General features: G+C 34.6%; 1 protein-coding gene across 7 annotated transcripts in view; it reads left to right on the top strand.

Annotated features, from left to right (window-relative positions):
- Positions 1-15411, top strand: part of SPOCK3 (SPARC (osteonectin), cwcv and kazal like domains proteoglycan 3) — a 458737-nt gene that overhangs the window by 188691 nt on the left and 254635 nt on the right. For 6 of the 7 annotated variants that reach the window (XM_088019553.1, XM_028104387.1, XM_088019552.1 and 3 more), the window contains one exon: positions 10418-10532. The exons of the other annotated variant lie outside the window; for it this stretch is intronic. In XM_088019553.1, coding sequence (XP_087875679.1) covers positions 10418-10532 — 115 coding nt within the window. The remainder of the gene's footprint in view (positions 1-10417; positions 10533-15411) is intronic. 7 annotated transcript variants of the gene reach the window in all.

The following is a 15411-nucleotide window of genomic DNA, read 5'->3' on the forward strand; positions in this document are numbered from 1 at the left end:
GAAATTTGTCACCTTTGATTTTTGATTGTATGCTCTGTTGCCCTGAGATAGTTGATTTAGAAGACCTTAAATATTCTCACGGAGATTAAAAAAATGCCCCAGGAGAAAAAAAAGTAAATTATTTCTTTATAAATGCATAACTTACATACAATAAAATGCAATAATTTAAAATGTACAATTTGATACATTTTGGTGAATGCAGATAATTGAATTAACACTAGCTCAATTAAGATAAAGATAATTTCCATCACTCCAGACATTCCTCAAACTACTCACTCTACCTCACTCCTTCCAGTTTCCTACTCCAATCTAGGCAACCACTGTCTGAACTGTTCTGATTTCTTTCACTTTAATTTAGTTTAGCTCATTCTATAACTTGATACAGATGAAACTATATTACTTGAATACTTTCATTTATGCCATGTTTTGTTTGATATAATGTTTTTGAGATTTATCTAATATTATTGCATGTTTCAGGGGTTTGTTTTGTTTGTTTGATTGCTGAGAAGAATTTTCTTTGTATGACAACAGTCACCCATTGATGGATATTTGGGTTAGCTCTTATAACTAAATATGCCATGAATATTTTTATAATAGTTTCTTTTTGAACATTCAAAATATACTCTTGGATAAATTCAAAGATGTAGTATTGTTTACTTATATAACAAACTGCCAAAATATTTTCCAAAGAGATTGTGCAAGATATCAGTTTACTGCCTCTTATCTCTCAATTCACTTTTCATTGCCTGTTCTACAGTAATGGAACTGGATTCCGTAAGCATGGCCTATAACAAACAAAATGTTAAGCTTCGTCAATATAGGAAACTACAAGGGTCTGCAGAGTGAAGGACTTCTCTTTCTGGCTCTGGAGTACTTCTGATTCTTCTATTCCAGTGATGCTTGAAGGAGAGACATGTAGGGGTGCTCCACCACAGATGCATGACTAGTGTGTACAGTCCCATGGAAAGCCTGCATATCTGGTCTTAGTTAAATTAAGGAATTTAACTTGGGTACCCTAGGTACACACCCCACTTACAAATGGACTCCCAATGCCCCAACTCCCCCCATGCACCTGCCTGCTGGCTTCAGCTCACTTGCTTCCTGGATGAGTGTTGCCTCCTTGCCATCCCAGCTGTGGTTCCCTTCCCTCCAGCCTCTGTGCACCTAGACCAGATAAGAGGGGGGAATATGTGTGGTATCACCTACTTTGCCAGTGACTATGGACCAACTGGCTCTGGCCCCATCAACCAAATAGACTTCTGGGCTATCCGTTGCACTGCAACCTTCTTCAACGAGAACTGAATCCCAAATCTGGGGAGCAAACACACTTTTCTAGTTTGGCTTTTCTGTTGATACTCTGTTTCATTATGAGTATGTTTTAGAGCTTTCTTTACTCCTTTACATTTATTCTTCTACTATAATTAGAAATTCCTTATTTTAAACTTTCCCTATTTGAGGTACTAAGTCTTTTGTCTCCTAATTGGACCTGAACTAATAATAGTGATTATACCATTCTATACTCCCCACCAGCTACATGTTTTGGTTAGTTAATCTACATTCTTGCAAACACTTCTCTGTTCAGTTTTTTGATTTTAACATTTCTTCTAGTGGTGAAGTGGTAACTTACTATACTTTTAATTTTATATCAGATTGAGGAGTTGATTTCAGGGGACTATCTCCTGATTCACACCCAAGATTAAATGGCCATTGATACAATTCCTTGTTTATACATATACATCTCTGTGTATGTGCACACAAGTGTGTAAACTATCTAATGGTAGCAGTGTTTGACACAGCTTTCAGAGAAAACAAATCTGTGTTTAGAAGTCTCATTTTTTTTTAAGAATTAGCTTCATTGTTCTTTACAAAGAGCTCATGTAGAGATTATTATTTTTACTTTTAAGTTGGCAAAAATAGAAGAGTAAACTATTTAGGAAAACGGTGAGTTAAGAGTCAGTAGTTTTTATTGGGTAGAGGTAATTCTGTGCCCTAATAGAGAGCTGAGAAAAGCAGAGTGTCACTTAAAGTGGGCCAGATATCCTCCCATAGGGTGGTTAGAAGAGGTGTATAGCAAATTACAAGAGATTTTGTAGGACCTTAATAGCTATCAATAAAAATACAAATGATAATGTCAAATGTGGTGCTTTTTATATATTTGGAAATATTTAAGACACTTAACACACATTCAAGCAGGATCACATGAACATTTTTTCAACTCAGGGCTAATTTTTAAAAACATTTCTTCCTTTTTGGATAACAGCTCCCAAGTAAGTTAAAGTACACCATTATAGAATATGTTATTTTGTATTTTAGAATTAGCTCAATTTCTTTAATTTCTAGATGAAGACATTAAGATATAGAATCATTAGGGGACATCATCAAAAACTATAGGTAAACATTATTTCAAAAGCCAAGACATTATTGCCCCATTAGTAAGGATTTTTCTTTATGATTCTATTTTAGTCACCCTCTTAGTAAGTGCTAACTGAATCATAGATATATTTAGCTCATATATTAGAAAGAAGATCCTAAATTTAAATCTTTATGATGGGGATTCAGTATCATCATTTTTGTATATCAAATAATATTTCGAAAATGGAAACTAGTAAAAATAATAGTTTTTTTACATATAATCAAGTTTTCTGATGCATCTCATTTATAAAAGAAACACTGTTCACATTTATTGTTTTAAGGAGTTTCAAAGATAATATAATATGTTAGTAAAGGAATGATAAAGAACAGAAAAGTATGACATTTTTAAATTGTCATCAATACTTTAATACTAGAGTAGAATGATTTTTGGATGAAATTCTGTCTTGTAATAGTATCCAGAGTTTTTTATCAACTTTGAGTTATCGATGTAGTAGTCAGTTTCATTTCATACAATTGTATAAGATAGGGTATTATTGAAATAAACATTGTGATATTTTTATATATATTTATGACAAAATAATTTAATCCAGCAATCACATTGAAATCTGCTAATAGTGTAGACCCCCACATTTAATATTTGTAATGGGGAGACCAGAGTTAGAGTGGAAGGATTTTATAAAACTAAAGTAATATTAAGGTTTAAAACTAAGAAAAGTCACTCCAAAGACATGCAGCCACATTTAGTCACATTTAGCACCACAAAATTGGCTGTCAAAAGTCTAATTAACTATCAGGCATTAGCTCTATTTTCCATGCAGCTCACTTGCATAGTCTTTCATTATAACATCTGGCAAGTTTAAAAAAATTCCCTAGAAAACTACTTCCTATAGTTTTACAAGATAGGGTTTTAGTGAAATGAACTGTTGTTAAAACAACAACAAAAGCATATTCAGTGCTTCATTGTTGAACTGTGAAGATTTTTAAAGCATGTTTGAGCTACTGGTCACTTCATTTTATGTGAAAACACACAATTAAGCTTAAAGAGACATTTCACCAAGTGAATGCTGGTACATACTTTGATTTCACTATTTAGTGATATAATTTTTCCAACATTTTTCCAAAATTGAAACCCAGCCCTCAATGGCACTTGATGAGTGTTTAACTTAGTTTTTTTCTTGATTTTTTTTCAAACAGCTGAAGAGCTCTTTCATTACTTAAGTATACTTACGTTACTAGCTGAAATTCAAAGAGAAGGACATATTTGCCCATGTGTTTGCTCTAATAGTTAGAGATAAGCATTTCACAACACAAAGTTTTGATGATAAGAATATATTATAATATCCAGGGAATAAAGGCTGATTGCTTACAGAGTACCACAGACTAAAAATAGACTTATTAATTAGTAGCAACAGAGGGCAAAATAACATGAAATAATATTTTTTATTGTGACTAGAAAAAAGTAATTATCAAATAAGAATTCCAGACACAGTTAAACTATCCTTTAAAAATGATTAGACGGGGACCTGGGTGGCTCAGTCGGTTAAGCGTCCTGACCTTCAGCTCAGTTCATGATCCCAGAGCCCTGGGATTGAGCTGTGTCTGGCTCCGGACTCAGGGGGGAGTCTGCTTCTCCTTTTCCCTCTGCCCCTCCTCCTGTTTATGCTCTCTCTTTCTCTCTCTCTCTCTGTCTCTGAAATAAATACAGTCTTTAAAAAAATAAAAATGATTGGAAAATAAAGATACATTCAGAAAAATATATAAAAGTTATAGCACAAATTGCATATGCTGGAAGAACTATAAAACGATATGCTTCCACACATAAAATTACACAAGAGAACCCAAAAAGGAAGTGTGAATTACAAGAAGCAATGATGGGCAAATAAATTGGTAGATTTGATAATTTTAAATTAGCTATGTCAGTAAAACTAGTAATAGAAATAATGACTATTTTGCAGTGGTTTGATGGTAAAGTGAGGTGTAGCTCATGGAAAATGGTGTGGAAGTTGAATATAAAAGATTTGGTGTTAACGTGTTCTAAGACCTTGGTACTCTTCAGAAAGAGGATGATCTCTTTTCTAGAGAAAAGTTAAATATATATATATAATTAACACACTATGAGGCAGGAAAGAGGAAAGAAAACTAAAGGAAAAAAAAGAAATATTGCAGAATAGAAAGCACAAAATAGGGGCCCTGGGTGACTCAGTCGGTTAAGCATCTGCCTTCGGCTCAGGTTATGATCTCAGGGTCCTGGAATCAAGCCCTGCATCGCTTCTCCCTCTCCCTCTGCTGCTCCCCCTGCTTGTGCTCTCTCTCTCTCTCTCTCTCTGTCAAATAAATAAATAAAATCTTAAAAAAAAAAGCACAAAATAAAGTGAGGGGAAAGAGTACAATTACAATAAAAAAAATCACATTTGTGGGCGCCTGGGTGGCTCAGATGGTTAAGTGTCTGCGTTCAGCTCAGGTCATGATCCCAGGGTCCTGGGATCGAGTCCCGCATCGGGCTCTCTGCTCCTTGGGAGCCTGCTTCTCCCTCTGCTTCTCTCTCTCTCTCTCTCTCTCTCTCCCCGTCTCTCATGAATAAATAAATAAATAAAATCTTTAAAAAAAATCACATTTGAAACAGAAGAAGAGATAGGTCACTTTAGATTGGACTTATAAATCCATCTAAGAGTTTTCAAGAGCATTCTTAAAATATAAATTTAAGAATTGAAAATAAAGGAGTTCGGACAAAAGTTAACCAGGCGAATACTAATCAAAAGAAAATTAGTTATAGCAATATTAATATCAGAAAAAGTCCAAAAATGGTGGAAGTGAGGAGTTGGACATTTATTCAATTGATTCAGATTTGGTTGTCTCAGCCTACCTATTCCAACAGACCAATGCCTGACCCTCTCAAAATCCTCTTTTTTTTTCTGCTCCATAGGCAGCATTGTTCCCATGCCCATCTTCACACTCAGTTCCCCTAGAATGGATTCTTACCCTTTCTCTCCTGGACTTTCGTTAGTTTCCTTGTCTTGACCAATTTTATTCAAAACATAACCAAATTTTTGTGAGTGATCTCTTTACCATAAAACCTAATTATGTCACTCTCCAAATTAAAATCATTAAATGACATGGCATTTCTAAAAGGTAGAACTCCAAAAGGTAAAAAGCTTCCATCCGCCTCCCCCGTGTTTTTTCATAATACTTGCAGGCAGCATGCACGTTTTATATTTCATCGATCCTGAACTGTCTGTCATTCCAGGGATAGGGCATCCTTTTTATACTCTTATGCATTTCATACTATCTCCTTATATAGAGTTTTCTTTCATTTTGCACATTGTACATGTTTCAAAACCTACCTAAGTTTGTATTCATTCTAATTATCTTTCATTCACCACTATATGACTCCTTCAACTGTGTGTGTGTATGTATTTTCACATAGCTAAATATATATATACATTAAATATGTATATATGCATATATGTATTAAATATGAATGTGTATAACTTCCACTTAACAATGTATTCTAATTGTTTTTTTTTTTATATATCTCTTTTCCAGTTAAAATGTTGAGTCTGTTGAGGACAGGATCCATTCCATGTAGGATATCTGTTGTCAAAAATGTATGCTGAAATCCAATAACATTCACTCTTGAAAGAAGAATGTGAATTTGGAGATCATTTAGTCCAAAAGCTTGATTTTTATAGATGAATCTATCCGGCTACATAGAGATTACTATTTTTTACTACATTTGTCTTTTAAAAATCTGAATCAATATTGGGAATATTAAGTTTTCATTGTATTTGTCAAATTTCTAAGCAATCTTTTCTCTGGCATTGGCTTAACTAAGTTAACTGGTTCATCATTAGCCCCACTAAAAATAAAACGCAGAATTATTTAAAAGTGCTTTAACCTGGAATCATTGAGATTTAATCTTCTAAAAATCTAGGCTTTTTTGTGGATAAACACTCTTAAATTCCAGAAGAGATTTTGTGCAGATTAGGAGTTCTGATCTTCCCTGTTAAAGCTTATTTCAGTTCTTGATACTAACAATAATACCTATTTTTGCACCTTAATGACACCACTTTTTGCCTTTCCCTCTTTTAAGACCACCTGCATGAAATATGAATACTAATGATTCCTCAGCTGCATTGGGAACTCGGCACCTTTCAGTCACAGTCCCATGTTTGTTTTCTTGACCTAGCATCTGCATTATGTGCCCTTACTTTTTGGTTACCCTGATGTAAGGACCTCTCCTCAAGAACTAGATCTTTTTTAACTGACATACCTGTCTACACTCACATTTGTTTCCTGCTCTCACCTACCCTTGCTGGTTCAGGTACTTCCACCATTAGCAGCTGGGTCAGGCTGGATTTGACCTAGATTTCCCTGGTCTAGCAATGAGTGGGGGATTCTAGACTGAAAAACAAATATTCTGGTGAAAGAGTGAGGGAAATCCTATATCACAAGTGAAACGCAACTACATAACAAGTGAAAGTATAAGGCAATTGTATGGAATTTAGACTGCTTCTTTTTTTTTTTTTTTTTGAAACAAAGCAAAACAAAAGCAGTATTAGTTAGGTCCCCAGGTTAGTTCACATCGATCAGAAAGATTAAGACAAAAAGAACATGGCCAAATGAATTCAAGGGTGCTAGCTGAAATCTTTCTAGGGATCATTGTACTGGATGCTTGAGAAAAACTAAAATACACTAATATGGTAATACAGGATAGAATAGGAGATGTTAATTTGAAAAAGATGGAAAAAAGAGGATAGCAACAGAGGGAGGTGATGAATTTATGCCAGGCTTTTTTAAAATACAGGATTGATTCTAATCCATGGGCTTCAGCCAAGGGGAAGATGGTTGTGTTATTGTTGTGATTTCAAGAATAAAATCCCAAGCATCTGTATTTACAGTGTGTGATGTTTTACAATTTTTAAGCTGCCAACAATGTAAGTTCTGCTCAAAAATACAGATGGTTAAAATAACATGCACAGAAAGTGATCTTTTCCTTATTGCAGATCCTATGTATCTGATTCTTCATGTTCACTTTCTATTATATTTTCCAGCTCCTGACAAATACTACTACTCCTTTATTTGATCATTTATGTAGAATTTTATGCAAAATTTTATTAAATTAATTTTCATGTACTATATTTGTTCTGATAATTTCCTCTCATTATACACTAATTTTTGAGTTCTCATTACTTTTATTAAGTAAATATAATGTAAGAAGTCTCATGGAACTTTAGAAAATTATCTAATGTAAGCTGTATAAGGTAAATAAAACCAGAAAAAATAAGTAAAGATAACTACCAATGGTCTGCATTTGGTATGTAACTAGATGAGATTAACTATGATAGTTTCACGTGTATCATACTATTTTATTTCAAAACAAAAACACTCTCTTTTCAGAATATTACGTCCTAAGATAAATATGTTCACACTGAGTTTAGGACATATGAATATAAGATACAGTGGCATAATGACATTGCTTTATAGGCAGAATTGTTTAATTTTAATCAATATTTAAAAGTGATATTAACGATTAAGAGTCAAAATAGGGGGCACCTGGGTGACACAGTTGGTTAAGTGTCCAACTCTTGGTTTCAGCTCAGGCCATGATCTCGGGGTCCTGGGATCGAGCCCTACATCGGGCTCCATGCTCTGCATGGAGTCTACTTGGGATTCTCTCTCTCTCTCTCTCTCTCTCTCTCTCTCCCTCTGCCCTTCCCGCTCATGCTGCCTCTCTCTCTCTTTCAAATAAATAAATAAAATATTTAAAAAATAAGCTAATGATTAGAAATAGCACCATTTTAATGCCTTCTAAGTTGTCAGATGTTTTTCTTTTATGTTGTTTAACAAGAAGTCATGCAGATCTAAAGTGCAATAGTTCAATGAGACAGTTTTCTAATTAGTTATAATTTAAACTGTGATAGTATAATGAGAATGTTCAAGCAACTTGCATTTGCATGGTGAACAAAGTATATTGAACATTTCATAAAGAATAAAATTACTATTATTTATCTTAAGTTTTGAAATTACTCGGAAATTAAAAGAAGCCATATCTAATCATTGATTGTCAAAAATTTTTTTCTTAGAGGAAACTTAAATATTAATGTTCCAAATAGATGCATTTGACCATTTTATTATGATATAAGATGTCTACTAGTGAACATGTTATCAACTATATGTGTTAGTATTTTTAATTTTAAATCTCATGAGTATTTGATATCTCAAGAGTTTTGTAGAAATATATATTTTTGAAGAGAGAAAATGTGTAGGTTTTCTACAAGATTTATTTATTTATTTATTTTAGAAAGAGAGAGATCATGAACAGGGGTCGGGGGAAGGGGACAGAATCTCAAGTAGACTCCTCGTTGAGTGTAGAGCCTGACACAAGGCACAATCCCATGACCCCAAGATCATGACCTGAGCCAAAATCAAGAGTTGAATGCTCAACCAACTAAGCCAACCAGGAGCTCCAAAATATGTGTTTTTATATATATGCATATATATAATGCTGTATTTGTTTGAAATTGGTTTTATTTATTGTTTATGAAAATGTATTAACTTTAGTTAGGATATTGACTTAATATATTCATAAAGCTAAATTTGATTTGTACACCAGATGTTAGCTTTAGTTTACACTAGGTTTAAGATTTGAAAAACTTGGCTCAAATCCACATTTCATATTCAGTGAAAAGTTCAAGGCTCTCCCAAATGCTTCTTCATATTCTAAGCACACATTTTTTCAGGTCACCTTGGCTCCATTTTTCTACATGCATTAGAATTTTATTTTCAGTTTCCATCCTGCATGGGTTTTTTTTCTCTCAATTGTGACATGTACCCAAAGTGGACACTCAGTGCCTTTTTCTTATTTGTGCCAACTCCATCCCTGGACTTTCCACCCACAAAAATCACAACATAATATCACCAAATATCACCAATAGTGATTACCAATAGCAGTATTATTCATAATAAACAAAAGGTAGAAACAACCAAAATTCCCCTCAACTAGTGAATGGATAAATAAAATATGGCATATCTATACAATGGAATGATATTTAGCAATATAAGGAAATGAAGTAGTGATGCATACTAGGACATGGCTGGGCCTTGAAAACATTACTCCAAACAAAGGAAGCCAGTCACAGAAGACCACATATTGTATAATGCCATTTAAATAAAATATTCAGAATGGACAAATCTATAGAGACAGAAATTATATTAGTGTGTGCTCCTATTAGAGGTTGTGAAGGAGCTGGTGGGGTATCATTTCTTTGAGCTGATAAAAATGTTCTAAAATTGATTATGATAGTAGTATCACAGCTGCTAATATACTGAAAACTACTGAATTTTAAACATGAAAAGAATGAATTGTATGCAAGTTATCTTATTAAAACTGTTATTTAAAATATCACCAATAAGTCACACAATCTTTGTGTTGGCATCCACCAAGAGAGAGGTTTTGTCTAGAGTCTAGAGAAATGGTGGTTCAAATATCAGGCACAATTTAAAAATGAAAATGCAACATCTCAGTTATTACGATGATGCACTCAGCCAGTTCCTAGTACAGCTGTAGACTTTTGTTTTGCATATCCAAAAATTTATTAATGCCTACTAATGTCTTTTGGGTTTAATTCTTTATCTCTAACTGCCTGCATCTATCTAGGGAAAGCAGAAGCAGAAATTATAATTCTCCATTGACAGAAGTATTACATTAACATACCCCAACTTTATTTCTGCACCTTTACTGATTAGAAGATAGTAACAACTATAGAAAATTTTGGTCTTAAAGTTTCTGTTTTGTTTACACATTGTTTGTTCATAGGGGTGTATGTTAGCTTCTGAATAGAATAAATAAGACTAAACTGCAGCCGTCTATGAACTCTGAGTTAGGCAGGTAGAAATAGAAGCATCTCTTAAAAGAGGAAGAATGTGAAGAAAATTTAGAGCTGAACTGCTATGTAAATTCCTTGATCAAATTGTTTGATGAGATTAGCTACCTCCATTTTGCAGAAATATATCTTAATATTTTCTGAACAATTTTTTTTTTTAGCTTTAGATCCAGCTAAAGATCCATGCCTAAAGATGAAATGTAGTCGCCATAAAGTATGCATTGCTCAAGATTCTCAGACTGCAATCTGCATTAGTCACCGGAGGCTTACACACAGGTAAACACTATTAAATTAAATTCCACTGATTGAATAGTACTCTTTACCATGAATAACTGCAGAGTGTAAATATTTGGCAATATCTGCTAAGCTTTTATCCAGAGTTTTATCGAAACAATTTTAGAAGCTTGGTTAATACAATTATGATTCACTTGGGTTAAACAATGTAATCAGTCAGAATTATTTTAAAGAATAAGTACAATTTTGGTACACTCTAAATATTTATGCTTATGCCTTTTGAAAGATATTTTCCTTAAGGAAGAATTGGAAACAAAGGGAAAAAAATGAGAGATGTTCATAAAAAAAGATTAAAAGTCACAATACAGAAACATGGACCTAGAATCCTTGAGGACACCTTCCTTTAAGGAAGTACTCATACTCATACTCCACTCATACTGGTGGAGTCCTTGTAGTCTGGAAGCTGACACAAAATTTAAAAAGAAGAAAGGGCTTTAAATTTTTTTTAATAATGATATCACTGTTTCTGTCAGATATGCTCTATTTTGAGAAGGATCAGTAATTTAGAAATAGCCTGTGTAGTTTCATGCTGAGTCCTAAGGATTGAAACATGCCATAACCAAAAGTGAAATCACTGGGTAACTGACTGAAGCAAGAAGGTATATTCATTCCTTTTATTACTTTTAAAAAAGTCTCTTTATGAGAACACTCTTTTTTTTGTGATATTGGACCTGTATTGCTCTTACATCAAATGAGCAAGGGAATTTCGCTATTTGGGTATGTTCAGAGATTAATTGCATTTTGACTTCAGTGTACTTACTCTAAAGTATATTATTCAAACACAACAACAGAGATTAAAAACATTAGAGAATAGGAATGTAAGTAACATTTCTAGAAAATGGCAAAATTTTAATTTTGTTGACTTTTCTTATTGATATAAAAGCACATAAGCATAAAGCCCGTTATTACATGCTGAATGGAGTAGAAGAGTCTATTCCATAATGCCACATCTACAGTGGCAGATTTCAAGTGCCAAAGCAGGCTAATGCAACCAAGATAAAGAGTTTAGGAATGAGTTCACGTGGGACAAAAGAATCATGGCAGACCAATTGTGTACTTTCAGAAGTAAGAGAGAGAGAGGAAGAAAGAGGACAGGGTGCCTGGGTGGCTCAGTTGGTTAAGCAACTGCCTTCGGCTCAGGTCATGATCCTGGAGTCCTGGGATCGAGTCCCACATTGGGCTCCCTGCTCTGCAGGGAGTCTGCTTCTCCCTCTGACCCTCCCCCCTCTCATGTGCTCTCTCTCTCTCTCATTCTCTCTCTCAAATAAATAAATAAAATCTTTAAAAAAAAAAGAAAGAGGACAACAGTTTGGTGATGTGAAGTGTAAAAGACTTCTAGGAAATAGCATTGCTGTAAAGTCAATGTATTGTGGGAGGGCACAGAATGGGAAAGCAGAATTATCAGCAATATATTCCCTACTCAATCATGTCCTCTATGTTAATTTTATCAAGGGATACCAAAACTTCAGGCCAGAATTTTATTTTTCTATTTATTTCCTTTGGCTTTCAAAAAGCTTCTAAATTTCTTGGATTCATATTAATTAATCATCAAAAAATTAAATATTAATATGCAAGTGTATGTATGAAGGGGATGAGGGAGAGTTGATTTTTACTTGAGGGATCGATACGAGGGTGATGTCAAAATGAATTCCTGTATAATCCCTCACCTATATTGCAGAGACTTAGTCAATTCATTTCACATAAAAGCCAAAACTGTTTTATCACAACTTTCAGAGACCCTGGGAAGGATTTTCATCTACACACATTTAATACCTCATTGGCCATTTCACCCCTGGTCCCCTGAACCAAGTCAAAGAGCAACTGAAGAACTCACAGTTAATCTCATGCTTGGGGCAGTGACACTTTCCTTTCCACAACTGCTGAACACTGAAGCCAGGAGAGGTTAAAGTAACTGACTCAAGATCACAGAGCTGGGAATTTTCAGAGCATTGATTCCAGTCTATATATACTGACACCAAAGTCCATGCTTTTTACAACTGTGCTGTCTCACTGCTTCTCTAAAATATTAAGAAAAAAACAACGCATAACTACAGACAAAAAGAAACTTCCTTAACATGATAAAGGCTCAGAACCAATAGTTAGAATATTTCTTTAATATAAACAGGTGACGTGTCTTGAATTGAGAACCATTGCCATCCCTGCCTTTGGTGTAGTAGGGGGCTGGGGCAGTGCAGGAGACTAGTAGGTTTTAAGTGGGTGGACTTCCAAGTGTTTTATGTAAATAGTATTAAGCCCTGTTCTATTTCTGATAGACACTACTATAAAATTTGCACTCAATACACACTATATTCGATAAATAAATAACTAGTTTCCAAAGAATTGATTTTAAGATGAATATTTGGTATGTTTTATTTGCTTTGAGGATGTCAGTACATAGTGAATATTTAAACAACACTTAGGGAAGGAGAGTTTTACCAAGCAGTTTGATCAATAAAAGTGGCTAATGTAAATAAAGCTGGTCTTAAATCTGGGTGTGTGTGTGTGATATGGGGATGGGGTGCAGAAAACAAGGAAAAAGTTTTAATTAATCAATTCTGGCCACTTACATAGTTTAGATTAGAAATTACTACTGTTTTTATTTAAAGTAACAGCTTATTAGTTTTTTTCTTTTTCTTTTCTTGATCTCATAAAAGAGAAAATGGAATTTTCTATTTGCTTTGTAAGGAGAATCTTATTTTTCAAAGAAGTTTTCCTAATTTCCCACCCCTTCCAAACTAGATGACACATCCATTTTTCCACTACCTTAGATCCCTGAACTCATTTTGAAATACTGATTACATTTGTAATAAGTTGTCTAACATTAATCTCCTTCAACTGACAGGAAGTTTCATGAAGGCAGTGTCTATGTCTTACTACTTTATACTCAACTTGACATACTGACTAGTATATATTTTCTTTGAAGAATGTATTAAGATAGCTTTTATTTTTGAATAAGCTAAGAGAAGAAAATTGAGTAGTTTGATCAATTGAACTGGTCAACCTAGATAATCTAAGTCTGAGTGTGTGCTGTGCTTGTTGATTAGATAGTCTGGAAAGGACATAAGAGTCAATCAACAAACATCTTTAAATAAATTTATTGAGAAAGAAGGGTTCAAGATGGCAGTGTAGGAAAATCCTGAACTTACCTCCTTTGGTGGACACAACAAATTTACAACTACATATGGAAAAATTTCCTCTGAAAAAGACCTAAAAACTGAATGAAGAGAGCCTCCACAACAAAGGAGAAAAGGGTACATTAGGAAACAACAAGCACACACACACACACACTTACACACACAAAACAGGAACAGCAATCCATAATCAGGATGGATCTCAAAAGTACAGAACTTTTCCCTAAGAAGTGAAGGATCTATGCTCTACGTCAGGCACCCCAACCCTTAGATCCTTCACAGGACAGATGAGTGCCCCAAATGCCTTGCTTTCAAAACAAATGGGAATTACATCCAAGAAAACCATTTGGTTTGCCCTAGGATCCAGCACAAAATCAACTGTTTGAAAGTACCTAAAACATATGTGAAGGAGATGTAATTACTGATCTTAAAGCATCTGCTGGAAAGACAATAACTTTTTGGGACTCTCTCTGAGGACAAAGTCATTGTCAGGTGCCATTTTTGCAAACTCATTGCAAATGCAGGCACTGGTGGATACCATCTTAGAACTCTCCCTCTAACCTGTTAGCACCAGAGGGTATGCCCTACTGAGTGTCCCACCAACTCCCATGCTGCAGCCACACATCCCATGTGGGCTCGAGTGAGAGCCATGCCCACCCCTGTGTCACACAACCACATGCTACAGCTGGGCCGGGTGAGATCCCTGCCCACTCCCATCCTGTAGCTGCAGCCTCACAACAGCAGCTGGATGCACACAGCTCACACAGGGGATGCCTCTGGCTGCCAGGAGGATAGCACTTCTAAGCCTTACATTATCTCCTACATTAGGATATGCCCTACATTAAGCCACTCCTTTGAGATGGGAAGAGGTAGCTGATTTGCCTAATACATAGAAACAAACACAGAGGGTCAGGCAAAATGAGGAAAGAGAAGACTTTTCCAAAAAACAGACAAGACAAAACCTCAGCAAAAGACATTAATGAAGCACAAATAAGCAATTTACCTGATAAAGAGTTTTAAAAAATGGTCATAAAGATGCTTCCTGAACTTGGGAGAAAAATGGATGAACACAGTGAGAACTTCAACAAAGAAATAGAAAATATAAGAAAGCACCAAACAAAAAAATATAAAGCTGAAGAATACAATAACTAAACTAAAAAATTACCTTTGAGAGTCACAACAGGAAACTGGATGAAGCAGAAGAATGGATCAGTGAGCTGGAAAACAAAGCAATGGCACTCACCCAGATAGAGCAGAGAAAAGAAAAAAAAATTAAAAGTGAAGCTATTTTAAAGGACCTCTGACAAAGAATTAAGCAGAATAACATTTGTATTATAGGGGTGTAAAAAAGAGAAGAGAGAGAAAAGTCCAGAAAACTTATTTGAAGAAACTATGGCAGAGAACTTCCCTAATCCAGGAAAGAAAACAGACATACACGTCCAAGAAGCCCAGAGAGTTCTAAACAAGATGAACACAAAGCGATCCACACTAAGGCACATTATTAAAATGTAAAAGTTAAAAAGAAAAAAAAAATCTTAAAAGCAGCAAGAAGAAAACAACTTGTTACATAAAAGGGAAACCCATAACACTATCAGAAAATTCTCAACACAAACTTTGCTTGCCAGAGGGAGTGGCACGATATATTCAAAATTCTGAAAGAAAAAAATTTTCAGCCAATAATTCCTTACCCTGTAAGGTTATCATTCAGAATTAAAGGGGGAGATTAAGAG

Source organism: Eumetopias jubatus, unplaced genomic scaffold (assembly GCF_037043125.1).
Source record: "Eumetopias jubatus isolate StellerSeaLion01/CBP00866 unplaced genomic scaffold, mEumJub1_p1.0 scaffold_2, whole genome shotgun sequence".
Classification (NCBI taxonomy): Eukaryota; Metazoa; Chordata; class Mammalia; order Carnivora; family Otariidae; genus Eumetopias; species Eumetopias jubatus.